Source organism: Leptosomus discolor, chromosome 3, assembly GCF_034619465.1.
Source record: "Leptosomus discolor isolate bLepDis1 chromosome 3, bLepDis1.hap2, whole genome shotgun sequence".
Taxonomy (NCBI): Eukaryota; Metazoa; Chordata; class Aves; order Leptosomiformes; family Leptosomidae; genus Leptosomus; species Leptosomus discolor.
The window spans coordinates 44,893,395-44,919,318 of NC_141393.1; the positions used below are offsets into that span (position 1 = coordinate 44,893,395).

Genomic DNA, 25,924 nt, shown 5'->3' on the forward strand with positions numbered 1-25,924 from the left:
GGTGCAGGGCAGTGTAGTAATGGTCGTGGGGTAGAAGGAGGTCAGATAGCATGATATTTACTCATTTATTTCTTGGGGATTATGTATTTTTTCCTGCTTTTTAGTGGAATACAGGGTTGTTTTCATATGCATGCCAAACTCCAGTTGGTGTAATAGTACTTTTTACATCAGTAGTCAGACTAAAGTAGCCAAAAGTGTTCATGCTTTGGACAGAGATCCTGGTGACAAGGAGGCAGAATACCTAATGGTATTACAAATACCATGAAGTTAATTGTCTTAGTCATAATATAGCTTTACCAGACCTGGTGACAAGACAGGTTTATTCTGCAGTAGAGAACCACAATCCATAACTAAGGCAGAGCCTCAACATAATTGTACGTCAGACAGAAGGCATCATAAAAATAAGCCTAATATCCTGCCCATGCATAATTATACTCCTCTGACTTTGCTGCATACTGTAGTTCGAATAGTGTGAGACTGTAAATACATATATTTTTTCAAATTAGTCTTTCTCTGGCTTGCTCAGTGTACTATACAGACAGCTCAGTGTACAGGCACTGAGCTGTGGCACCCTGGGCCAGCAGCTTTTCTTCTGTGCGTGATTTGTGTACTGTCTGCTATTTTTGTCCTAGGTGAATAAAAATTAGAAAATATCTGGTGATTCTCTAGAGAGAAAGCAAACTTGGTGTTAGGAATTGATAAAATTACTGTATTTAGTGCTGTATTTAGCACTGGTGTGGCCTCACCTTGAGTACTGTGTGCTGTTCTGGGCCCCACAATTTAAGAAGTATGTGAAGGTGCTGAAACGTGTCCAGACTTTGGGTTTGTCCAGTTTGGAGAAAAGGAGTCTGAGGGGTGACCTCATTGCTCTCTACAGCTTCCTGAGGAGGTCAAGTGAAGAGGGAGGTGCTGATCTCCCTGGTATCCAGTGCCAGGACATGTGGGAGCGGTTCAAAGCTACACCAGGGGAGGTTTAGACTGGACATTAGGAAGCATTTCTTTACCAAGAGGCTGGCCGAACACTGGAACAGGCTTCCTAGAGAGGTGGTTGATGCCCAAAGCCTGTCAGTGTTTAAGAGGCATTTGCCCTCAATAACATGCTTTAACTCGGTCAGCCCTGAATTGGTCGGGCAGTTGGACTAGATGATCCTTGTAGATCTCTTCCGACTGAAATAGTCTATTCTCTTATCTTCCATTCCATTCTAAAAAAATGCTAATCATGATAGCTCCAAGAGGGAAACTCATAGGTTACTGTGTGTGTGGTCTGCATGAGGACGCTACGGCTGGGAGACAAATGGAGCGGGGACAGGAAGTGCAAAGGATACTAAGATTTATGTAATTTAATCAGTGTTTTGTTGGCGATTCCTGATGAATTCCATACGTTCTGTCTCCAGTGATGATGACTGCTGCAGACCTATAGAAGAAACGGTTGATCACTGTCAAGATAAGAAGGATTTTTTCCTATAGTAGTTTCACTTCCTTGAAATCAAGCCTGTGAGGCTTCAGAGGGAATAAGGGAAGTGCTACATTCAGTTCTTCCTCTTACTATTTTTTGCTAATGGGTACAGTTCTAAGAACAATGTTGTGTATTACAGAAGTGCTTGATAAGACTTTAAGATTTGCTAATTGGGTTGATGTATATGTTCAAAACAGATTGTGTTGCCTGTCGGTGGTTATAATTTTTTATGTACGTCATTCTGATACTCCTTCTTAGGATGGCAGCAACTAATACAATGTTGTTACAGTTCAGGAGAAAAGCACGGAGTCTGGGTCTTTGTTGCTTTTCATAGTTTTTCTATGCATTTCCTAATATGTGAGAAAATGCATAGGTAACTATAGTTAAAAAATAGCAAAAAAAAACCCAACACCCAAAGCCAAATCCTGAAGCCCCACAATTCAAGGAGAGGTTACATAAAGGTATTTTAGGACCTGTGTTCATAGCCAGCTGGGTGGATGACTGGACCTTAATTACTCCATGTAGTTACTGGTAGGCCTGGAGCACGGGACCCTGCTGGTCTGAAGATAAAGTTGCCCACACAACATGGCTGGCAGACAGCAGCCTCCTCTCCAGGTGAAGGGGGGGTGCTGGTACCTCCAGCTGTGTTGGTAGGGCTCTTACTTCCCCATTCTTGTCTGCTTCATCATGTAAGATCTGGTAGTCTCCGAGCTGATCTTGCCATGACTTTTTTTGTCTGCCTTTAGAGTGCCTTTTTTTCCTGTTGTATTTCAATGCCAGGTGCATCTTCTTACAGAAACTATCTTTTGAAATAGTATCTTTTTTTTTCGGTTGCTGTTTGGTTGATGTATTTTGGACCCTTACCACAGATCTTTGATATGCCAGTTTGGTGCTCTAGAAAGTATTAAAGTAGGTAAGATTATAAGCCCTGCACCAAAAAGCAGCAATAGGCTGCCAAAGGACAGCTCACAGGCTTTGCGTGCTTTGGGCCAGGCCACGGGCGCAGCATGAGCCTCGCAGCCGCCCCCCGTGTCCTCCCACACAGTGGAGCCGGGGGTGCTGCTTATGCTGATGGCCGCCGCGGCTGGGCCAGCGGGGAGGCCGGCCGGGGGCAAGGCCCGTGGGGGGAGGCCTCCCCTGCCGAGGCCGCTGCCCCTCAGCGGCGAAGGGTCAGCGGGGCTCGGGCGCGCCGTGTGGGGCCACCATGGCCTGCGGGCTCGGCCCCGCTCCCCAGGGGCAGGCGGCGGGGGAGACCTCTGCGCGGGGCCGCGCCGGGAGCCGCTGCCCCCCCCGCCCCCCCCCCCCTTCCCGCCCCGGTTATGAAACCGCGGGGGAGGGGCCGGCTGCCGCCCGCCGTCCTCGGCCGCGCCGGGAAAGCGGAGGCTGCTGGAGCGCAGGTGAGAGCGGAGTGGCCCTTCCCACTCAGGCCGCGGGGGAGCTGGGCCGGGGCCGGGTCTAGGGCCCGGTGGGCCGCTGCCTTGAGGGGCGGCCCCGCGGGGCCGGATGAGGCCCGGAGGCGCGGGGTGGGCGTTAGTTGTGGAAGCTTGCGCGGTTGCTGCCGAGCTCTCTTTAACAGGGGCAGATACCCATGACAGCCATTCACGAGTTATAAGTAAGTTTAGCGCTAGCAGGGGTCAACCAGTACGAGGCTCTTCGCGGGGGATCTTCTGGGGTTGCAAACGGCATGTGACGCGTCGCCCGCCAGCTATGAGGAAGGCTTTGGGAGGCCCGCGCCTCTCCTCGGGGGCCGGGTGGCGTTTTGGTCATAGTACAACAGGCGGGAGTCGCTGCATACCACCGCTGGTCAGAAGAGCACTTCAGGTGTGGTTGCCAGCCAGTGTTAGGAGCCCAATCCAGATACCAAGTTGTGAGGGAAACCGGCTGTTACCTAGGAAGTACCTTCTGAGCATATCTCATGGAAGATGAGTTGTCCCTGGCCATCGTCATAAAAGCTCTGAGCTTTTTCTTAGCTGAATTTAAAGAGCTCAGTGGGAGCTACTAGAGATGGTTAGGATATTATGTGGTTTCACAGATGTACTTTATGCAGATCTGTGGGTTTTATGCTTAAAAGTTTGGTGGAAGCACATCTGTCAAAACATATTCTGGTGCTTTAGGATACGTTCATTTTCATATGTGAACAAAGAACAGTTTATTGAACCTGTTCTCTCCAGCAGAGCACAATAAAAAGCTAGTGTCGTGCTGATGTAAGAGGGTACAGGTATAATCACTGCTTTCAGACCACTGGCATATGTTTCATTCCAGTTTTCCTCACTGTCCTCTAGTTAAAAGTGTATGACAGTCTTGCCTTCCATGCTTTGTTTGCTTTTAGTGGTCAGACAGAATGGCTCCAGTGAACCAGCCAAAGGACAAGAAGCATGAGAGGGCACGTGAGCATTGGATGGAAGAGGCAAAATCAGCTGGGGAGAGGAAAATGGACTACGAGGAGCTAGGGAATGAGCCACAAGCAAAGAGGTTGTTTGTGAGAAAAACATCCAAACCCCCAGAGAAAATCGGTAACATTTCCTCAGATCCTTACTGTTTCTCCCAACCAGATTTACCCTAAATGACAGGTATCGACTAGTTGAAGAGGGAGAATGCCAAGAAGCGTGTTCAGACATAAGTGTTCAGATGGGATTATATATTGAAGTGATAGACAGACATGTATTGGGGTAGTACATCCTCCAGCTATCTGTCTAGTGAGTGTGTGTGTGTGTGAGTGTGTGTGTGTGTATGCGCATGCACATGTATTTAATTTTTGAGGCTCCGTGCCCGTTGGTAGAAGCCTGCTCACTGAATATGCTGTCACAGCTCATTTGAGAGTGGTTAAGTTTTGTGGAATTCCTGAATTACCAGACATCTGCTTTACTGTAGGACAGACCAGTCTTGGTAGTACCTTGTTTTTTCTCCTATGCAATTCTTAATGCAGTTTCATAGTTGTAAGGTTGGTATCCTACAGCGTGCAGTCTAAACTGGCATTTCCACCTGAGTCTTTGCATATTCTAACTTTTGGTACAGTAAGTAGGAATACTTTCTATGTCTATGTTCAGATTAGACTGGACAGAATTTCCATTAATCACTTCTCCTCGTGTGCGTTTTTTTCCGTTAATGTGTGACTTTAGAAAGAAAATCTCTTACAAGATTTTTAATATAATGGGAAGAGGTAATTAATTCTAAGACACTGGAAACGTTAATGGTTTGGATTATCAAGAAAGTTGTGTAGGCTTCAGCTACAGTAAGGACTATTTTCATAGAATCATTTAGGTTGGAAAAGACCTTTAAGATCATAGAGTTCAACTGTTTACCTAACACTGCTGAGTCCACCACTAAACTATGTCCCTAAGCACCACGTCTACATGTCTTTTGAACACGCAGGGATGGTGACTCCACCACTTCCCTGGGCAGCCTGTTCCAATGCTTGACAACCTTTTCAGTGAAGAAGTTTTTCCTAATGTCCAATCTAAACCTCCCCTGGTGCAATTTGAGGCCATTTCCTCTCATCCTATCACTTGTTACTTGGGAAAAGAGATGGGCACCCACCTGGCTACAACCTCCTTTCAGGTACTTGTAGAGAGTGATAAGGTCTCCCTTGAGCCTTCATTTCTTGGATAAAACATTTAATTCCATCGTTTGTTTAGGAGATCTCTAGTGTTACTGCCTTGTGTGGAAATACTACACACTTCGTGTACAATTTTTGGCTTTAGGGATAATAATCCAAATTACTGAAGTGTTTTTCAACAGTCAGCAGTTCAGAGATACAGGAGTTCTACAATTTTGTACGTTTCCATTGTCTGGTATATAGCTCCAAACTTGGAGCAGTTGGCGGTGTGAACAGCGGATGTGGAGGCAAAATACTCTGTTTGAAAGTTCTGTGTGTGATTGTGGATAGTTAAAGCATCTTCTGTAGTTAATGTAGCTACATGATTTTCCTTGTAACTTCAGGGCCTGGTATTCAGATTTGGTAAGCATCTGCAGTTCCTGTAAGATTCAGAGGGAACTGGACATATATATGCTTTGGAAAAATGAGGCAAATCATATTTTTCCCTAAAACCTTTTTTAAAAAGATGAAGGCCGTTGTAATTGAGCTCTTCCATTCTGTGTTCCAGTTTTGATTTTTACGTTTTGGAAAAAATATTTTTTTCTCATGAGCCGTATAGGACAGGCTCCGTTTCTTGCAATTAAAATACTTGTTTAAACGTTTCTTCCAGCAGATTCTAAAAAGGCCTGAAGTTCATTTCTTAATTATCGTTCATAATAAAATGTATTTTTGGAAAAAATACCTCAATTTCCTTTACTTCTGAAGAAGGAACTGTAGATTGTAATTCTTCTGTGAAAAAAAGGAATTAGAATAGAAATACTTCTTATATCTATTTCAGCAGATGTGACAAGTGTTGGCACTATGTTGGCATGTGAACAAAGAAGTTTAGTTTCAAACACGTGCATTTCTAGGCTCCAGCATTGCACTAAAGAAAGATTTCGTTTAGGTTCTAATCAGATAGAATGATCCCTATGCTTTTGATCTTCTGGGTTTTTTTTTTGGTAGACATCCTTAAATTACAGTAGCATTTTGTTTCTTAAGAAATGCATTTGATGTCTAGATTCCCTGGGGTGTTATGGACCATTGCCGTGGGGTGATTAGATCACAGACAAGGGACTGAACAGATACAGTTTTTATGTAAAGGTCCCTGAAGATAAAAACCTGGAACATGAACAAAATGTAGAAGCATGCTGTACTCTCAGCAAAAATCACTCCAAACAGAAAGGTTTTCAGGCGATGAGGTGTCAGCAAGTCTATTATCAAAACCAGAACTCGCAGTACTGTAGGCAGGCTGTATGGGCTACAGCGCAAGCAGATCGAAAATTCTGATTCACAAGCAGGCGTTTCAGGAACTGTGTGGGAACTCATGTGGCTATGCTTGGGGAATTTTCAGGTGTTAACATTTCTGCTGGTCACACATCTGACCTTCCCTTTGCTGTTCCCAGGGGCTTACCACCTCCCATAGTGTATTTCTGAGTTGTTGGATCACTTTATTGTATTTTGGGTATGAGTCGTGCAAATTGTATACTGTCCAAAAGATGCACCACCTGTGGCATTGCTTTAGTCCTCTCCTGTTGTCTTTTTGATGAATCTTTGGCAAGGAGAAGGAAGCTTTAATGAGAGGAAGCATACACAAAGCTCTGGCAGGTTATGGGAAGCACTGGACTCCATAATTGCAGAGGCTGTTGCACCTTAGACATGTAAGAATCATTTAGAGACTTACCTTGTGGCTGAAGCTTTTCATGGATGTAGCAGCAAATGTAGACATCTTCCCGTGTTGTTTAGTGAATGAACATGACAGTCATTGGCTCTCAGTAAGTTTTACTCTTTTCCTCTCTGGCAGGTTGGAGTGGAGGTGGGTCCGTGGTGAGAAACAACAGAGTCCTTTTCCATCAGCTGGAGCGGCAATGCAGCATTGTTCATTATGTCTACCAGAACACGCTGGGAGGCTCCATTCGGGCACAGCTGAGGCAGGTGAGGAGTTTCTCCTTCATAACTTGTTGGACATCTCAGCTCCCTATATGAAAACATCTTCAGCACAAGCAGGGAAACTGTAAAGGGGCTTGAAGTTCCTCACGTACACAGTTTGTGGCTCCAAGTCTGGTGCACCCTTATGTTTCTTAATCCTGTAAAATGCAAGAGCCGAGATGGCTTTTCCTTTCGATCGACCTGTCCCTGCACTGTACTTTTTATCCTCTGTTAATTCTGTGCATTCTTGAGTCATATTTAAACTTGACCACTCTACCAGCTGAATTGTAGCCCAGTGCTACTTTAGCACGCTGATCTGACTGTTGTACTATTTTTGTGTCCACTCTACTTTGCTAATCATGTCAGGTTTAGTGTTGATTTTTCCTCTCACAGACATATTCCATCAAGTCCATAACGTTTTGCTGTTTTTCAGAGCCATACTCCTTCTTTCATTTGAATATTAACTTTTTCTGTAACATCTATAGGTGGGAAGCACCTGGGCTAGCTTTATATTCCAGATGATTTATCTGTTTCAAGTATCCAAATCGTAAAGAAATCGCCAAGTTCATGCAAGCAATACCTGTTCCTCAGCTGAATGACAATACAATCATGTCATGGTTTCTCATTCCCTGTTTATTTCAAGTGTTCTGTTCGTTCTTATGCTGTATAGTTGAGCTGCAGGCATGGAGGACCATAATATTGTATCTCTGGATGATATGTGACATTTTGGAATGCTCAGTGAAGACATAGTCATAAGTGCCTGTTACTGGGGTGGAGGCATGCTCTTCTCCCTTGTTAATTATCCTGCGTTTTTAGCTCAGCCCACGAGGCTTAGCTCCCTGTACATCATTTAAAGTGTGGTATCTCTCAGTTCTCTGTTGCCTTCTGAGTGCTGTGGCTGATGTGGATTTCTGTGGTCACAGGCTGTTTCCCTTGGGGACAGCATGTTCTCTTTATTCTACAGAGAGGCTTAGAATTTTGTGTTAATGTACTAACACTGATGGCAACTAGAAATTGTTAGCAGTCCTCATTCAGAGAATCTCAGGCATCTCTGCAAAAGTCATAATTCTCTTTATCTTTTTAACAGAGTCTGCAGCTGCCCTTTCTGCGTTCTCTTGCCTCATACCGCCTCTTTCGAACAGCAAGTCCCTTTGACAGGAGAGTGACATGCCTGGAATGGCATCCAACACACCCCAGTACTGTAGCTGTTGGTTCCAAAGGTGGAGACATCATCCTTTGGGACTATGAAGTACTTACTAAAACCTGCTTCATAAAAGGGGTAAGCCTCTGGGTGTGTGGAATGGGTGGGAGGGGAAACTGGAGTACGACCAAATATTGCAGATAAAACCTGAGGTCTGTTGTGATAAGCCCATTAAGGGTCGTGGGTTGCAGAGTAGCCAGCTATGGGGCAGGACTGAGATGCAGCAGCATGTCTGTTCCTAAGTCCCAGATTGTTCTAGTGCTGGGGAGAACTGGCGCGTGTTGCTTAACCTCATAACGAAGCAGTACTTGCTGTGTGTTCAGTGGAAAAATAATACGGCAACTGTCAAAACAGTTATCTTAAAGGGATGCCAGAAACAAGTAAGAAGAGAGGGTCGGTCTGTTTTAGGTCTTAATCTTTCTCTGCTCACTTTTTATTCTATGTCAGACGAAGAAACATCTTTGAGTAGGGAGAAACAAAGTCCCTTTATCTAAAGTGAAAAACTAAGGTAGAATCAATGGTTTATGTAGCTGGCATGCCTCCTCATTGCTGTATTTGGCCATTCCCATTCTGACAGGGCTCAAAGACTCTGTAACTTTTTCCCCCTTTCTAAATTGACATACGTATGCACTGGAAGGAGGTCTATCCTCCAGAAATTCTAGAGTCATCTTTCTCTTTTTATAAATAGTGTGGTGCCAGCCAGCCAGGGAATATATTGCCTGGGGACTGAAGGAGTTGTGGTTTTGTCCTTCAGGAGGACAGCTGTCTAGACAGCCAAGATACAGAAAGACACGGTTGTCTTTGCCTCCTTGAAGAGCTGTGGTGTGTTTCACTGTGGCTGTTAAGGACATAGCGGTCAGTGCAGACTTAGAGAACACACTTTTCTCCTTCCCCATCACTCAGTGGATTTTTCTTTTGTTCATCCCCTTCCTTGTAGATGGGAGCTGGAGGGGCCATCACAGGAATGAAGTTTAACCCTTTTAACCCTAGTCAGCTGTACACTTCGTCAGTTGCCGGCACTACCACCCTGCAGGATTTTAATGGCAATACTGTCCGGGTCTTCACCAGCACCGAGGACTGGGAGTAAGAAATACAGTAATGCTTTGGGCCTCTGCTAGAAGGACTGAGAGCGAGCGCGCGCGAGAGAGCGAGAGCGAGCGAGAGAGCGAGCTCGAGAGAGCGAGAGCGAGCGAGAGAGCGAGCTCGAGAGAGCGAGAGCGAGCGAGAGAGCGAGAGCGAGCGAGAGAGCGAGAGCGAGCGAGCGTGCGCGAGAGCGAGCGAGCGTGCGCGAGAGCGAGCGAACGTGCGCGAGAGCGCGCGAGAGAGAGCACTCTCGCGCGCGAGAGAGCGCGAGAGCGAGCGAGAGCGAGAGAGCGAGCGCGAGAGCGAGCGAGAGCGCGAGAGCGCGAGAGCGCGAGAGCGAGCGAGAGCGAGAGAGCGCGAGAGCGAGCGAGAGCGAGAGAGCGCGAGAGCGAGCGAGAGAGAGCGCGAGAGCGAGCGAGAGCGAGCGCGAGAGAGCGAGCGCGAGAGCGCGAGAGCGAGCGAGCGCGAGAGAGCGCGAGAGCGAGCGAGAGAGCGAGAGCGAGCGAGAGAGCGAGAGAGCGAGAGCGAGCGAGAGAGCGAGAGAGCGAGAGCGAGCGAGAGAGCGAGAGCGAGCGAGAGCGCGAGAGAGAGCGAGAGAGCGAGAGCGCGAGAGAGAGCGAGCGCGAGAGAGCGAGAGAGCGAGAGAGCGAGCGCGAGAGAGCGAGAGAGCGAGAGAGCGAGCGCGAGAGAGCGAGAGAGCGAGCGCGCGAGAGAGCGAGAGAGCGAGCGAGAGCGAGAGAGCGAGAGAGCGAGCGAGAGCGAGAGAGCGCGAGAGCGAGCGAGAGCGAGAGAGCGCGAGAGCGAGCGCGAGAGCGAGAGAGCGAGCGAGCGCGAGAGAGCGCGAGAGAGAGCGAGCGCGAGAGCGCGAGAGCGAGCGAGCGCGAGAGAGCGCGAGAGCGAGCGAGAGCGCGAGAGCGAGCGAGAGAGCGAGAGAGCGAGAGCGAGCGAGAGAGCGAGAGAGCGAGAGCGAGCGAGAGAGCGAGAGCGAGCGAGAGAGCGAGAGCGAGCGAGAGCGCGAGAGAGAGCGAGAGAGCGAGAGCGCGAGAGAGAGCGAGCGCGAGAGAGCGAGAGCGCGAGAGAGAGCGAGCGCGAGAGAGCGAGAGAGCGAGAGAGCGAGCGCGAGAGAGCGAGAGAGCGAGAGAGCGAGCGCGAGAGAGCGAGAGAGCGAGCGCGCGAGAGAGCGAGAGCGAGCGAGCGCGCGAGAGAGCGAGAGCGAGCGCGCGGGAGCGCGAGAGCGCGAGAGAGCGCGCGCGAGAGCGCGAGAGCGCGAGAGAGCGAGCGCGAGAGAGAGCGAGCGAGAGCGAGAGAGAGCGAGAGCGCGAGAGAGCGAGCGCGAGAGAGAGCGAGCGAGAGCGAGAGAGAGCGAGAGCGAGCGAGCGAGAGCGAGCGAGCGAGAGAGCGCGAGAGAGCGCGAGAGCGAGCGAGCGAGAGCGAGCGAGCGAGAGAGCGCGAGAGAGCGCGAGAGCGAGCGAGAGAGCGCGAGAGCGAGCGAGAGCGAGCGAGAGCGAGCGAGACAGCGAGAGCGAGCGAGACAGCGAGAGCGAGCGAGACAGCGAGAGCGAGCGAGACAGCGAGAGCGAGCGAGAGAGCGAGAGCGAGCGAGACAGCGAGAGAGCGAGAGCGAGCGAGACAGCGAGAGAGCGAGAGCGAGAGCGAGCGAGAGAGCGAGAGAGCGAGAGAGCGAGAGCGAGCGAGAGAGCGAGAGAGCGAGAGCGAGCGAGAGAGCGAGAGCGAGCGAGAGAGCGAGAGAGCGAGAGAGCGAGAGAGCGAGAGCGAGCGAGAGAGCGAGAGAGCGAGAGAGCGAGAGCGAGCGAGAGAGCGAGAGCGAGCGAGAGAGCGAGAGAGCGAGAGCGAGCGAGAGAGCGAGAGAGAGCGAGAGAGCGAGAGAGAGCGAGAGAGCGAGAGAGCGAGAGAGCGAGAGAGCGAGAGAGCGAGAGCGAGCGAGAGAGCGAGAGCGAGCGAGAGAGCGAGAGAGCGAGAGCGAGCGAGAGAGCGAGAGCGAGCGAGAGAGCGAGAGAGCGAGAGCGAGCGAGAGAGCGAGAGCGAGCAGGAGCGAGCGAGAGAGCGAGAGCGAGCAGGAGCGAGCGAGAGCGAGCAGGAGCGAGCGAGAGAGCGAGAGCGAGCAGGAGCGAGCGAGAGCGAGCAGGAGCGAGCGAGAGAGCGAGAGCGAGCAGGAGCGAGCGAGAGAGCGAGAGCGAGCGAGCGAGCAGGAGCGAGCGAGAGAGCGAGAGCGAGCGAGCGAGCAGGAGCGAGCGAGAGAGCGAGAGCGAGCGAGAGAGCGAGAGCGAGCGAGAGAGCGAGAGCGAGCGAGAGAGCGAGAGCGAGCAGGAGCGAGCGAGAGAGCGAGAGCGAGCAGGAGCGAGCGAGAGAGCGAGAGAGCGAGAGCGAGCAGGAGCGAGCGAGAGAGCGAGAGCGAGCGAGAGCGAGCGAGAGAGCGCGAGAGAGCGCGAGAGCGAGCGAGAGAGCGCGAGAGCGAGCGAGAGAGCGCGAGAGAGCGCGAGAGCGAGCGAGAGAGCGAGAGCGAGCGAGAGAGCGAGAGCGAGCGAGAGAGCGAGAGCGAGCGAGACAGCGAGAGAGCGAGAGCGAGCGAGAGAGCGAGAGCGAGCGAGAGAGCGAGAGAGCGAGAGAGCGAGAGCGAGCGAGAGAGCGAGAGAGCGAGAGCGAGCGAGAGAGCGAGAGAGCGAGAGCGAGCGAGAGAGCGAGAGCGAGCGAGAGAGCGAGAGAGCGAGAGCGAGCGAGAGAGCGAGAGAGCGAGAGAGCGAGAGAGAGCGAGAGAGCGAGAGAGCGAGAGCGAGCGAGAGAGCGAGAGAGAGCGAGAGAGCGAGAGAGCGAGAGCGAGCGAGAGAGCGAGAGCGAGCGAGAGAGCGAGAGCGAGCGAGAGAGCGAGAGAGCGAGAGCGAGCGAGAGAGCGAGAGCGAGCGAGAGAGCGAGAGCGAGCGAGAGCGAGAGCGAGCGAGAGAGCGAGAGCGAGCAGGAGCGAGCGAGAGAGCGAGAGCGAGCGAGAGCGAGAGCGAGCGAGAGAGCGAGAGCGAGCAGGAGCGAGCGAGAGAGCGAGAGCGAGCGAGAGAGCGAGAGCGAGCGAGACAGCGAGAGAGCGAGAGCGAGCGAGAGAGCGAGAGCGAGCGAGAGAGCGAGAGAGCGAGAGCGAGCGAGAGAGCGAGAGCGAGCGAGAGAGCGAGAGCGAGCGAGAGAGAGCGAGAGAGCGAGAGCGAGCGAGAGAGCGAGAGCGAGCGAGAGAGCGAGAGCGAGCGAGAGAGCGAGAGCGAGCGAGAGAGCGAGAGCGAGCGAGAGAGCGAGAGCGAGCGAGACAGCGAGAGAGCGAGAGCGAGCGAGAGAGCGAGAGCGAGCGAGACAGCGAGAGAGCGAGAGCGAGCGAGAGAGCGAGAGCGAGCGAGAGAGCGAGAGCGAGCGAGAGAGCGAGAGCGAGCGAGAGAGCGAGAGCGAGCAGGAGCGAGCGAGAGAGCGAGAGCGAGCAGGAGCGAGCGAGAGAGCGAGAGCGAGCAGGAGCGAGCGAGAGAGCGAGAGCGAGCGAGAGAGCGAGAGCGAGCGAGAGAGCGAGAGCGAGCGAGAGAGCGAGAGCGAGAGAGAGCGAGAGCGAGAGCGAGCGAGAGAGCGAGAGCGAGAGCGAGCGAGAGAGCGAGAGCGAGAGCGAGCGAGAGAGCGAGAGCGAGCGAGAGAGCGAGAGCGAGCAGGAGCGAGCGAGAGAGCGAGAGCGAGCAGGAGCGAGCGAGAGAGCGAGAGCGAGCAGGAGCGAGCGAGAGAGCGAGAGCGAGCGAGAGAGCGAGAGCGAGCGAGAGAGCGAGAGCGAGCAGGAGCGAGCGAGAGAGCGAGAGCGAGCGAGAGCGAGCGAGAGAGCGAGAGCGAGCGAGAGCGAGCGAGAGAGCGAGAGCGAGCGAGAGCGAGCGAGAGAGCGAGAGCGAGCAGGAGCGAGCGAGAGAGCGAGAGCGAGCGAGAGAGCGAGAGCGAGCAGGAGCGAGCGAGAGAGCGAGAGCGAGCGAGAGAGCGAGAGCGAGCAGGAGCGAGCGAGAGAGCGAGAGCGAGCGAGAGCGAGCGAGAGCGAGCGAGAGAGCGAGAGCGAGCGAGAGAGCGAGAGCGAGCGAGAGAGCGAGCGAGAGCGAGCGAGAGAGCGAGAGCGAGCGAGAGAGCGAGAGCGAGCGAGAGAGCGAGCGAGAGCGAGCGAGAGAGCGAGAGCGAGCGAGAGAGCGAGCGAGAGCGAGCGAGAGAGCGAGCGAGAGAGCGAGCGAGAGCGAGCGAGAGAGCGAGCGAGAGCGAGCGAGAGAGCGAGCGAGAGCGAGCGAGAGCGAGAGCGAGCGAGAGAGCGAGCGAGAGCGAGCGAGAGCGAGAGCGAGCGAGAGCGAGAGCGAGCGAGAGCGAGCGAGAGAGCGAGAGCGAGCGAGAGAGCGAGAGCGAGCGAGAGCGAGCGAGAGAGCGAGAGCGAGCGAGAGAGCGAGAGCGAGCGAGAGAGCGAGCGAGAGCGAGCGAGAGAGCGAGAGCGAGCGAGAGAGCGAGAGCGAGCGAGAGAGCGAGCGAGAGCGAGCGAGAGAGCGAGAGCGAGCGAGAGAGCGAGAGCGAGCGAGAGAGCGAGAGCGAGCGAGAGAGCGAGAGCGAGCGAGAGCGAGCGCGAGGGAGCGCGAGAGAGGGAGCGCGAGCGAGCGCGAGGGAGCGCGAGAGAGGGAGCGCGAGAGAGGGAGCGCGAGAGAGGGAGCGCGAGAGAGGGAGCGCGAGAGAGCGAGCGCGAGGGAGCGCGAGAGAGCGCGAGGGAGCGCGAGCGCGAGGGAGCGCGAGCGAGAGAGCGAGCGTGAGGGAGCGCGAGGGAGCGCGAGGGAGCGCGAGGGAGCGCGAGGGAGCGCGAGAGGGAGCGCGAGGGAGCGCGAGGGAGCGCGAGCGAGAGAGGGAGCGCGAGGGAGCGCGAGGGAGCGCGAGCGAGAGAGGGAGCGCGAGGGAGCGCGAGGGAGCGCGAGCGAGAGAGGGAGCGCGAGCGAGAGAGGGAGCGCGAGCGAGAGAGCGAGCGAGAGAGGGAGCGCGAGCATTTGAGCGCGCGCGAGGGAGCGTGAACGAGGGAGCGCGAGCGAGAGAGCGAGCGCGAGGGAGCGCGAGCGCGAGCACGGGGGAGCGCGCGTGGGGGAGCGCGCGCGGGGGAGCGAGCGCGAGCGCGCCAGGGAGAGCGCGAGCGAGCGAGAGCGAGGGAGAGCGCGAGCGAGCGAGAGAGAGCGAGGGAGAGCGCGAGGGAGCGCGAGGGAGCGCGAGCGAGAGAGGGAGCGCGAGGGAGCGAGAGGGAGAGGGAGCGCGAGGGAGCGCGAGGGAGCGCAAGCGAGAGAGGGAGCGCGAGGGAGCGCGAGGGAGCGCAAGCGAGAGAGGGAGCGCGAGGGAGCGCGAGCGAGAGAGGGAGCGCGAGGGAGCGCGAGGGAGCGCGAGCGAGAGAGGGAGCGCGAGGGAGCGCGAGGGAGCGCGAGCGAGAGAGGGAGCGCGAGGGAGCGCGAGGGAGCGCGAGCGAGAGAGGGAGCGCGAGGGAGCGCGAGGGAGCGCGAGCGAGAGAGGGAGCGCGAGGGAGCGCGAGGGAGCGCGAGCGAGAGAGGGAGCGCGAGGGAGCGCGAGGGAGCGCGAGCGAGAGAGGGAGCGCGAGGGAGCGCGAGGGAGCGCGAGGGAGCGCGAGGGAGCGCGAGCGAGAGAGGGAGCGCGAGGGAGCGCGAGGGAGCGCGAGCGAGAGAGGGAGCGCGAGGGAGCGCGAGGGAGCGCGAGCGAGAGAGCGAGCGCGAGGGAGCGCGAGGGAGCGCGAGCGAGAGAGCGAGCGCGAGGGAGCGCGAGGGAGCGCGAGCGAGAGAGCGCGCGCGAGGGAGCGCGAGGGAGCGCGAGCATTTGAGCGCGCGCGAGGGAGCGTGAACGAGGAAGCGCAAGCGAGAGAGCGAGCGCGAGGGAGCGCGAGCGCGCGCGGGGGAGCGCGAGGGAGAGCGCGAGCGAGCGCGCGCGAGGGAGAGCGCGAGCGAGGGAGAGCGCGAGCGAGGGAGCGCGAGGCAGAGCGCGAGCGAGCGCGCGCGAGGGAGAGCGCGCGCGAGGGAGAGCGCGCGACAGCGAGAGCGAGGGAGAGCGCGCGCGAGGGAGAGCGCGCGCGAGGGAGAGCGCGCGACAGCGAGAGCGAGGGAGAGCGCGAGCGAGGGAGAGCGCGAGCGAGGGAGCGCGAGGCAGAGCGCGAGGGAGAGCGCGAGCGAGCGCGAGGGAGAGCGCGAGCGAGCGCGAGGGAGAGCGCGAGCGAGCGCGAGGGAGAGCGCGAGCGAGTGCGAGGGAGAGCGAGCGCGAGGGAGAGCGCGAGCGAGGGAGAGCGCGAGCGAGGGAGAGCGAGGGAGAGCGCGAGCGAGCGCGCGCGAGGGAGAGCGCGAGCGAGCGCGCGCGAGCGAGCGCGCGCGAGGGAGAGCGCGCGCGAGCGAGCGCGCGCGAGGGAGAGCGCGCGCGAGGGAGAGCGCGCGACAGCGAGAGCGAGGGAGAGCGCGCGCGAGGGAGAGCGCGCGCGAGGGAGAGCGCGCGCGAGGGAGAGCGAGGGAGAGCGCGCGCGCGAGGGAGAGCGCCAGCGAGGGAGAGCGCGCGAGCGAGGGGGAGGGCGCGCACGAGCGAGGGAGAGCGAGCGAGCGAGGGGGAGGGCGCGCGCGAGCGAGGGAGAGCGCACGCGAGGGAGAGCGCGCGCGCGAGGGAGAGCGCCCGGGAGAGCGTGCGCGAGGGAGAGCGCGCGCGAGAGCGAGGAAGCGAGGGAGAGCGCGCGCGAGAGCGAGAGGGAGAGCGCGCGCGAGAGCGAGAGCGAGAGCGCGCGCGAGCGAGGAAGCGAGGGAGAGCGCGCGCGAGAGCGAGAGCGCGCGCGAGGAAGCGCGAGGGAGAGCGCGCGCGAGAGCGAGGAAGCGAGGGAGAGCGCTCGCGAGAGCGAGAGCGAGAGCGCGCGCGAGCGAGGAAGCGAGGGAGAGCGCGCGCGAGAGCGAGAGCGCGCGCGAGGAAGCACGAGAGAGAGAGCGCGAGAGCGAGAGCGCGCGCGAGGAAGCACGAGAGAGAGAGCGCGAGAGCGCGCGCGAGCGAGGAAGCACGAGAGAGAGAGCGCGAGAGCGCGAGCGAGGGAGAGCGTGAGCGAGAGGGAGAGATGTTTGTCTCTAATATTTGGGATCTTCATGAAGCGGAGGGACTCTCATGCTGATTACTTCCTGTTATACTTGGGAGAGTGTGGGGATGCCAGTGGATTTCCTCAGCTGTCTGTTCTTAAACGTGCCATAGCTCTGTGCCCTGAGGACCTTCTAAACTCTTCACCTGCTAGCAGTGCTACTTGTTGTCAGATGGTTTTTACAGGACAATTTATAGTCCCCTCAGTGCTTCTCCACAAGTGCCACTGACTTCAAGTGGTGTGTGTCATAAGAATCACCCCAATTCATCCTACCTAATTTCTGGTGCTTTTCTAAAGTATCAAAATTAAGAGTCTGGGCTCCTTCAGTAATAAGTGGAAAGAGGAAATGAATTGCTAGAGACTACTATGCTTAGAATCACCCTGTCAGACTGCTGCTTTTTCTGTGGACTCTTGAGGAAGCCTGAGCTCTTCAATTAGTTACTTCAGTTCAGTGCTTAAAGGTAAGTGAGGGAATTCAGGTTAGCCTCCTCTTTACTTTTTCCCACCTGATTCTTTCTGGGTGGCAACTTTCATGGTTGGTTTCCAAGTTGGCTGTTCCATCTGCAACCTTGTAATAGGGCAGCAGGTGAACCCAAGTAGTGCCGGGATGACTGGCTGAGTGAGCAAGGAGGGATAGACTGGGTCCTGGGACATGAGGATCTCATATCCCAGTGGGATGCCTGTCACAGCAATGATGCCTGGATTTGAAAGGGCATGCCATCCTCCTCCTACTGCTCTGAAGACAGGCAGGCCTTACAGGTTGGCCTTTTTTTTTGTCTTCATTGGCTTCTTGAAATCTGGTATTTACACTGAGACTTTATTAATTAGTTGCTCTGTGAGCAGCAGGTGGAGTGCACTTGAGTACCAAAGAGTTTAGGGACTCCCAGCTAGTATCCTTCTTTTCTCTTTGTGTAGGGTTTCCATGTTTTCTCAGTAGACAGATTGGGGAAAACAACATAACTTTTGTTACCAGAACAACCGTATAACATAACACAGAACGTAAGATTCCTGTGCTGTGGGGTTAGCCGTAGGATTTCTCCTTGCACTGCTCTCGTTCTGCCTGCTGGTACCTTGAGAAAGACCAGATACAGCACTGGGAGCAGCCTGTAGGGAACTGGTGAATGAAGCCTCTGTAAGAAGAGCTTGGTGCAGGGCTGTCATGAGATTTTATGTGGTTTTTGCATGTAATGGTGCTGTATTTGCTTGTGATCTCTTTAGCCTGGTCTGAGCCAGGTATTTCACTAGAGATTTGTCCTAGCCCCATAGCAGAAGAAGCAGTGCTGCTAACGAGGTTTGCAGCCCAAAGTGGTGAGGTTGAACTTAACAGGCTTAGAATGTATGTGCTCAGATTGGAAACAGACAAGAAAAAAACAGTTCTTATATAGTGCCCTGTCAGAAAGCAGTACCTAGGAAAACCAGCAGCATGTTCGAGATGAGTGTTGTATTAAGATTTTGTCTTCAACTCTAACCTTGACGCCGCTTGGTTTTGTGTGTATTCCAGAAAGGGACAGGAGATTCTCTTGGAGGCACCAAGTACAGTCCTTTTGGGGCAGTGAAGCTTTACGTGGCATCAGGGGATGGCACCCTAAGTCTGCAGGACCTTGAGGGCAGAGCAGTGCAGGCGATTTCCTGTGCCCTGGACTGTGGCCATGAGTACCATAATGTTTGGTGAAAAGGGAGCACTGCAAGGTTGATTCTCTGTTCCTCAGAGTTAACGCTGTGCTGCTTGTTGTACTCTGTAACATCTTCATCTTTGCCAGTGTTAGGAGGCTCTTGGTATGAATTGGTCTTGTGAGGGAGCTTGGAGACAGGCCTCTGGTCCCCACGCTAGCACTGCAGGGTGGGTGACAAGCTAGGCAGCCACAGGGCACTTAAACTTTTACAGTAGCTGAATGTGCTGCCTGCATCTTCCAGTGTTGCTTTCTGGTGATTCCATCTACTGTCTTGCAGATATTGACAGCTTTTCACTTCATAAAGTGTGAGGTTAGAAGAGCAGGATAACTTCACCTCCATTCCTGGGAAGGTGATGGAGCAGCTCATTCTGGCTGTTATCTCCAAGCACATGGAGGAAAAGAAGATTATCAGCAGTAGTCAGCATGGATTCACTAAGGGGAAATCATGCTCGACCAATCTGATAGCCTTCTATGATAAAACGACTCGGACTCGTTGGGTGGATGAGGGGAGGGCAGCGGGTGTGGTCTACCTTGACCTTAGTAAGGCCTTTGACACTGTCTCCCATCGCACCCTCATAGGGAAGCTTAGGAAGAGCAGGTTAGATGAGTGGACAGTGAGATGGGTTGAGAACTGGCTGAAGGACACAGCTCACAGGGTTGTGATCAGGGGTGCTGAGTCCAGCTGGAGGCCTGTAACTAGAGGTGTTCCCCAGGGGTCAGTATTAGGGCCTGTCCCTATATTCAATATATTCATCAACGACCTAGATGAAGGGACAGAGTGTATCCTCAGCAAATTTTCTGATGATACGAAGCTGGGACGAGTGGCAGGTACACTGGAAGGCTCTGCTGCCATGCAGTGAGATCTGGACAGGCTGGAGAGCTGGGTGGAGAGGAACCAAATGAGATTCAACAAGGGCAAGTGTAGGGTCCTGCACTTGGGGAGGAATAAACCGATACACCAGTACAGGCTGGGGGTCGACCTGCTTGAGAGTAGCTCTTCGGAGAAGGACCTGGGAGTTGTGGTGGATGATGGGATGACCATGAGCCAGCAATGTGCCCTTGTGGCCAAGAAGGCCAACGGCATCCTGGGGTGCATTAAGAAGAATGTGGCCAGCAGGTTGAGGGAGGTCATCCTCCCTCTCTACTCTGCCCTGGTGAGGCCACACCTGGAGTATTTGTGCAGTTCTGGGCCCCCAGTTCAAGAGGGACAGAGAGCTACTGGAGACAGTCCAGCAGAAGGCTACTAAGATGATGAGGGGGCTGGAGCCTCTCTCCTATGAAGAAAGGCTGAGAGAAGACTGAGAGGGGACCTTATCAACACTTATAAGTATCTAAAGGGCAGGTGTCAAGAGGATGGGGCCAGGCTCTTCTCAGTGGTGCCCAGCAAGAGGACAAGGGGCAACGGGTACAAGCTGGAGCACAGGAGGTTCCACTTGAACATGAGGAGGAACTTTTTTACTCTGAGGGTGGCAGAGCACTGGAACAGGCTGCCCAGGGAGGTTGTGGTGTCTCCTTCCCTGGACATACTCAAAACCCATCTGGATGTGTTCCTGTGTGACCTGCTCTAGGCTAACCTGCTTTGACTGGGGAGTTGGACTAGATGATCTCCAGAGGTCCCTTCCAACCCCTACTGTTCTGTGATTCCATTCTGTGATTTCATCCTCTTCATTGTCATCAGTGTTCTGTCTGTAGCAGCTCAGGTAGGATAGGAAAGCCACAAAACATTCCTGCACAATCTGAGTTTACCCTGATGCCCTTCTGGAGGCTTCAGGCTCACCATGCTAATTTCCATGACCTTGAATTTTAGAATAATTTATCTTTGCAAGTGAAGCTTTCCCAACAGGTTCCCAAGGGACCCCAGTTTTATTCTTGCTGCGCTTCCTCTCCCAGCAGAGCTGGGGTTAAGACATATGTCTTTATCAGATAAGTCTCTATTCAAGTTTTCTTTCCTGGAGCATGAAGTTGAGACAGTTTGATGTGCAACTTTCCAGTCCAAAGCTTTTGTCTTTTCTTTACTGCTGCTTCCGTGTTGTGTGGAAAAAGTCATTTTAAAGCTGTTTCTGTACATTCGTCAATGTCACAAGGTGTTCTGATCTCTCCCAAGGTGTATCCATGTGCACGCATCAAGTGATGGTACAGCCTTTGTTATGTTTCACTGTCCCAATATGTCATGCTCTATCTAATGAGCACTTCACAGATGACTAGGAAGTTATTTCATACTCAGTCACCCACAGAAAGCCTAAGCTGATGCCCTTCCCAATACTCAGGCCCACACCATCAGGCAGGAGATTGCAGTCTGTTGCAGTCCCCCTTGTCAGGGATGAGGTGTGAACCAGAGCTCCACTGCCTTCACTTTCGTGTGGGAGGCAGCCCTGATTTTGTGTCTTTCCTTCTAGTTGCTGGTACTGCAGTGTTGATGTTTCTGCAAGCTGCAGTGCGGTGGTGACGGGTGATAATGTGGGCAACGTGGTCCTGCTCAGCACTTCTGGTGAAGAGGTTTGTATGGCTCCATGCAGTGTCTCCTCTACGGAATCTTCCATGGCCCATGTGCTTTCCTACAAGACAGGGACCCTGAAGAGAGGAGCAAGTACCTTGCAGCTTAGGAGATGAGTCCACCCATTGTCTGGGTGGTGAGAAGTCCTCTACTTCTGCCATTCAGGAGACATTTTCACATTGTTGAGTATGATGGTATATAACTCCTAACAGGGACTGTCACTGTGATACCCCTTCCTTAGGAGTATTTGCTACTGGCCAGAGTAATTACAGGGTAACCTGAAGACGTGAGCACCCTTTGCCAACAACCTTCACAATTCCGGAAAGTTAGTGCACTGACAGGAGCTATTGAGGAGATACTGCGTTGATGTATACCCTCTCATGACCTTGGAGTAGGTACACAACAGTTAATTCAGCGAATGTTGGGACAGAAATTGCGCAACTGCCATTAGACACAAGAGGGCAGGCAGAGGCAGACTGTGCCTTCCAGTCTGAAGTAGTACAGAAACGTATTGGGGAACAGTTGGAGTGGGGCCTGATTTCAGGAGCCTACTGTACCATCACACTGGAACTACCGTTTCTCCTGCCTGTAAGGGTAACATCTCTGAGTTTGCCCCCCAATGAGCTGTGGCCAGAGACAGCTGTGTAAGTGAGTGGGCAGAGTCAGGAGTGCTCCAGATGATTTGTGCTTGTTCAAGGTTAATTGCTTCCTTTCCTTTTTTTCTCCTGAAAGAATGTAACAATTTTCTACGCTTGGGAGATACCATTATTGTAGGGAGAATGGGCCAGCTTCATCCTTTTGGTTAGAAATAATCTGGCTTTGGATATAAATTTATTCATGGCCAGTTTATATCCATTTGTTCTTGTTCTTCTCCTACCTTCATGTTTCTTTGCTGGTATATTTCTAGGAGTCAGATCTCCTCTCACCTTTTTTACTAAGCTAAACAAAGCAAGTGCTTTTGGTTTTCTCCCACAAAGCAGGCCCTTCCTTACTATTATTTCAGCAGTGACTTTTCTGTACCTGTTCCAGTTGATTTTAGTCTTTCTGCAGGTAGAAGACTGGCACTGCATAAAGTATTCCAGATGTGATCTTGCTTTTTTAAGTGACATAATACTCCTCCCAGTGACCCAGGGATTGTGTTTTCCTGTCTCATAGCTGTAGTAAATGGGTGGATCAGAGTTCTAGAATTAAATAGTTCCCAAGGTCATTCTTCTCCTTTCTTGTTTCCAGTGGATAAACTCTTGGTGTATTTTAGAAGTTTTGTTATTCTGTAAATATGAGACCTCTTTACTGTGCACTAGTAGATTATTATTCCATTTCTTTACTCCAGACCTTGATTATTTTTTTCTATATGATTTTCTGTCTGTTGCAGATTTGGAAGCTGAAATTGCACAGGAAGAAAGTGACTCACGTGGAGTTTAACTCCCGATGTGAGTGGTTGTTGGCCACAGCCTCTGTGGATCAGACAGTCAAAATCTGGGACCTCAGAAACATCAAAAACAAAATGAATTTTCTTCATGTGCTTCCTCATGACAAACCTGTCAATGCAGGTGAGTTGAGATAAGGATTTCATTGCATGAATGTCTGCAGAGAGTCCACTCAGCTCAGCTGTTGTTGTGGCCATGTTAGCTTTCGCTCAGATTTGAGGTTGCGCAGTAGCTAGTGTTAAAGCAAGGAGGGCATTGGGAATGGGTGGCCAGAGTCAGGGCAGCTGCAGCCCAGTCTTAGACTTGCCAAACAAACTGTGGCACTCCTTGAGAGGTGAGTGGCTGCGATTAGAAAACTGAATTTATTGTGGCAGTACCTTTGACAAATGCAGAGCATGGGACTCAAACCTCTGTTTCTTGGGTGCAGTTTTACCAGTTCATGAAAGTCCAAACTGCAGGTGTCTGTCTCCAGCTTTTCTGCTAGCTTTCCATTTGAACAAGCAAGTTCCTTTCTTTGCAGTGTCCCTTTCTGTGATTCTAAAATGAGAATGATTCTTCCTATGTAACCCAGTGCTGTGGGTTTCAGCTTACTGTTTGTAAGAGCTTTGAGTTTGTTTGAAACAGGTAAAGGCTTGTCTGTCGGGACACATGGCCATATTCACATCCCTCTTAAAGAAACAGCAATGGGTTTCCAATCAGAGAAATGTAACTTTTATGTTTCTTGTCAGTCACAGCGTTGTGATCTTTTGTTTGCCTCATTGTATTCCCTCATTGCCCTTCTCCTAGCTTACTTCAGTCCAACAGATGGTGCCAAGCTCCTGAGCACAGACCAGCGCAGTGAAATCAGGGTTTACTCATCTTCAGACTGGACCAAGCCACAGCATCTGATCCCACATCCACATCGGCAGTTTCAGCACCTCACACCTATTAAGGTGAGTTAAGCCAGCGCAGTCTGAGAGGAGTATTGTGCTTGGTGCTAGTGGATGGCTGTAAATCAGAAATGGTCTGATTTCTCGTTAGGATGCTACATAGGTGGGTAGATGTTCACACTGCTGCAACTCCCAGCAGAGCACTGTTCTGAGGATACTCATGTTCCACAAGCTGTGGGTGGGATGTACAAACTGTTGCTCACACTGCTGGTTGTCTGGTGTATGTCAGTATGAACTCTGTCCCTTTTTCTTCTCTCCCCATCACTCTGCTCTATGACTAGGCAACGTGGCATCCTCGCTATGACCTCATTGTAGCGGGTCGCTACCCAGACCCTAAGTTTCCAGGGTACACAGTGAATGAGCTACGAACTGTTGATGTATTCGATGGAAACACTGGGGAGATGGTTTGTCAACTCCATGATCCAAATGCTTCTGGTATCATCTCGGTGAGTTGACCACTGCAGCTAAAAGGACTGCTCTGTATTGAACTGCAGCCAAGAGATGCAGGTTAGGGACTAGAACAATGGGCGTATCTTCTTTACTTGTGATAGGCTCATGCTCTCATGGGGGTATGGCTGCTGGCTAAAGCTGCTGACTTGAGCAGGGCTGGTCCATGGTCATCTGTGGGTTTTCTGTGATACTCCTTAGGTAACATTGGGTTTTCCAGTGGTTTGTTGCTGTTATGTAAGATGTGGTGCTCTTATGGCTGTTATATAAGGTGTGATGCTCTTACAGACTCTGCTTGTGTTTCCATTTTCAGCTCAATAAATTTAACCCTATGGGAGACACGCTGGCCTCTGGCATGGGTAAGTAAAGAGAACCTGGGGCACTAAGTGCAGGTGGGTTCCAGTCCCAGAAAAGGGCAGGCTTGTTTCTGCAGACTAAAACAAGTTGTGAGTGAGGGTTTCCCAAATCCCACTTGCTAGTAGTGCTCGATACTTTCCTACATCTGTAAGAGAGATCAAGACCTTCTTTTCAGTCTTCCACCTTTGCCGTTAGGAAAGGGGTTGCCAGTCATCTCCTCTCCTGTCAAACGTTCCGGAGAGCATGGAGTCCGGGGAGCGAGGTGTCTCCCCGCAGCAGGGAGCTGCTGCCATCTGCCGACCGCTTCGCAGTAGCGGAAAACGATGCGCGGGCGGTGGTGGGGATGTGCCTTTTCCTGCTAGGCTGTACCCTCTCCCTTTGTTTCCTTTCTCTCATTTCCTAGGCTGCAGAGCCAACATTACTCAGTTTTTCGCAGAAGGTATGAGATTAAGGGAGCTGGCTATAGATTTAGGTCTCAGACCTGTGAGAGATGAGATTAGGAATTACTTCATTAAATCTATTTCTTAATTAGATCAAATTTCCATGGCTGTATGGAGACAGCATCTGAAATAAGTATCTTTGCATCCTCTGTACCTTGGATATCTCTTAGAGCAGACAAAGCACATTGAATTTCTGACATTTAAGTAATGTAGCCTAAAGTAGTATGTTTGATGTAGAGTTTTTGATGCACAGTGTTTAATTTTTCCTCTCAGGCTTTAATATTCTGATCTGGAGCCGGGAGGAGATGGTGGCCAAGAAGCAAGAACATCTTTTGAAAGCCATGACAGAACAGGGGATTGGAAGGTGGAGTTTGTCCAGACGCGGAGGGCAGAGGCAGGCAAACCCTGGGCCCAGCAAACTCAAAGCTAACTTACTGTCTTGGGAGCTGGAGGAGATGAGACCAAAAAGCAACAATTCTAAATCACAGGGAAGGAAGCGAAAAGGGAGGGATCTAGAGAACTGATTTAGTATTTTGATCCTTTCTGGATCACAGGGTACAAATTCAGTTTTGGCAATGGGCAAGTATAAGCCATGCAGGGCATTAGACTTCTACTTTGTCCTTGCTCCCTGGATCTGATGTTGCTTCCCTGATTCTCTTTGCTTCTCCTTCTAGAAAGTTGTGTCAGTACTCAGTTCCTCCTCCAAGTGGAGTTACCCCTCATTTTCTAAGGCACTAGGAAGACTTCAAAGATGTTCTCAGATCCTGCTGAAGTTACCACTTCCAGCCTGCCACATCTGCTTGTCATCACTTGTCAGAGTTACCCCTCCTGTAGTTTGCTGTGGAGCAGCTCTTGACAGGGTCCCCAGCTTGTTCTAGTCAAACTGAGCTGAGAAACCCTTTGCTAACAAGGTTACGGTCCTGAAAAGTTAGAATGTTCACAAGGGTGAGCGGAGGGTAGCTTGGGGAACACCAGCCTCTCCCACACGCAAGCTTCTTGGAAAACGTGCATCTGTCAAGACCTCAGGCTTAGCCTATTCTGTGCTTGCAGCTATTTAACTAGGCCACAAAGAATATGATGATGCCAGAGCTCTTTACCTGCCTCATGGGATGCAAGGGCAGTGTGCACCTGGGAACTTACTGATTCTGTAGTTTCTGTTTTCAGAGCTCTAGGCTTTTTCTTGACGCTGATGAGGTAAATTTTTTCACCCATGCCTATGTGCTTCAGAACGTTGGATTAAAGTGTCATAAAGCAGAAATGAAGAATTTCTTCACAACACACCTGCTCAAAGCCAAATCTCAAGACTGCTGTTAAACTGAAAAGTTTAGCTTTCTCTAGTTTGTTTACAAGGCTGCCTGGGTCCTTGCTGCTGTCCCAGAGGCTGATGGATGGCACAGGCTCCAGGCCTGCTCAGATTCTCTTATGTTCACTTTTATAGTTTTGCAGTATTGATATTAATAAAGTTTTGTACTAAACTAAAATTCTTCTTTGATCTAGACAGTGGCTGCTTTGAGCATTCTGCCGAACTGCTTTTGTACAGGGGAAGAAGTATTAGACCCTTCTGCAAGAGGGCTAAGAGACCTAGAAGAGTGGTGGAACTATCAGTCATAGTACTGTGTCTGTAATGGACCCTTCCAGGTTGGATGGGTTGCTTTATAAGCTGTATCTATGCATAGTTGCAGTCAAAAATAGTTTAGCTCAATTCTCACTCTTTTGTAAGTGGAATTGTAAATCAGGGAGTTGCTTTGGGAGGGGATGTACTGCAGTAAGGTCTGCCTG

General features: G+C 52.5%; 1 protein-coding gene across 1 annotated transcript; it reads left to right on the plus strand.

Moving 5' to 3' along the window:
* Positions 1-2,840: 2,840 nt before the first annotated feature.
* Positions 2,841-25,232, plus strand: DDB2 (damage specific DNA binding protein 2). The gene is made up of 11 exons (XM_086462819.1): positions 2,841-2,853; positions 3,786-3,969; positions 6,835-6,965; positions 8,047-8,238; positions 17,880-18,046; positions 20,448-20,547; positions 21,918-22,095; positions 22,759-22,904; positions 23,183-23,347; positions 23,662-23,707; positions 24,419-25,232. The coding sequence occupies exons 2-11, from the start codon at positions 3,798-3,800 to the stop codon at positions 24,667-24,669; spliced, it is 1,548 nt and encodes a 515-aa protein (XP_086318945.1). The 5' UTR covers positions 2,841-2,853; positions 3,786-3,797; the 3' UTR covers positions 24,670-25,232.
* The last annotated feature ends 692 nt before the right edge of the window (positions 25,233-25,924 follow it).

Excerpts from the sequence above, each read along its gene's own strand:
- DDB2 (XM_086462819.1), top strand. The coding sequence starts at position 3,798 with ATGGCTCCAGTGAACCAGCCAAAGGACAAGAAGCATGAGAGGGCACGT. Across the intron at positions 8,239-17,879 it reads AAACCTGCTTCATAAAAGGG|AAAGGGACAGGAGATTCTCT; the intron begins GTAAGCCTCTGG and ends TGTGTATTCCAG. Across the intron at positions 20,548-21,917 it reads TCAGCACTTCTGGTGAAGAG|ATTTGGAAGCTGAAATTGCA; the intron begins GTTTGTATGGCT and ends TGTCTGTTGCAG.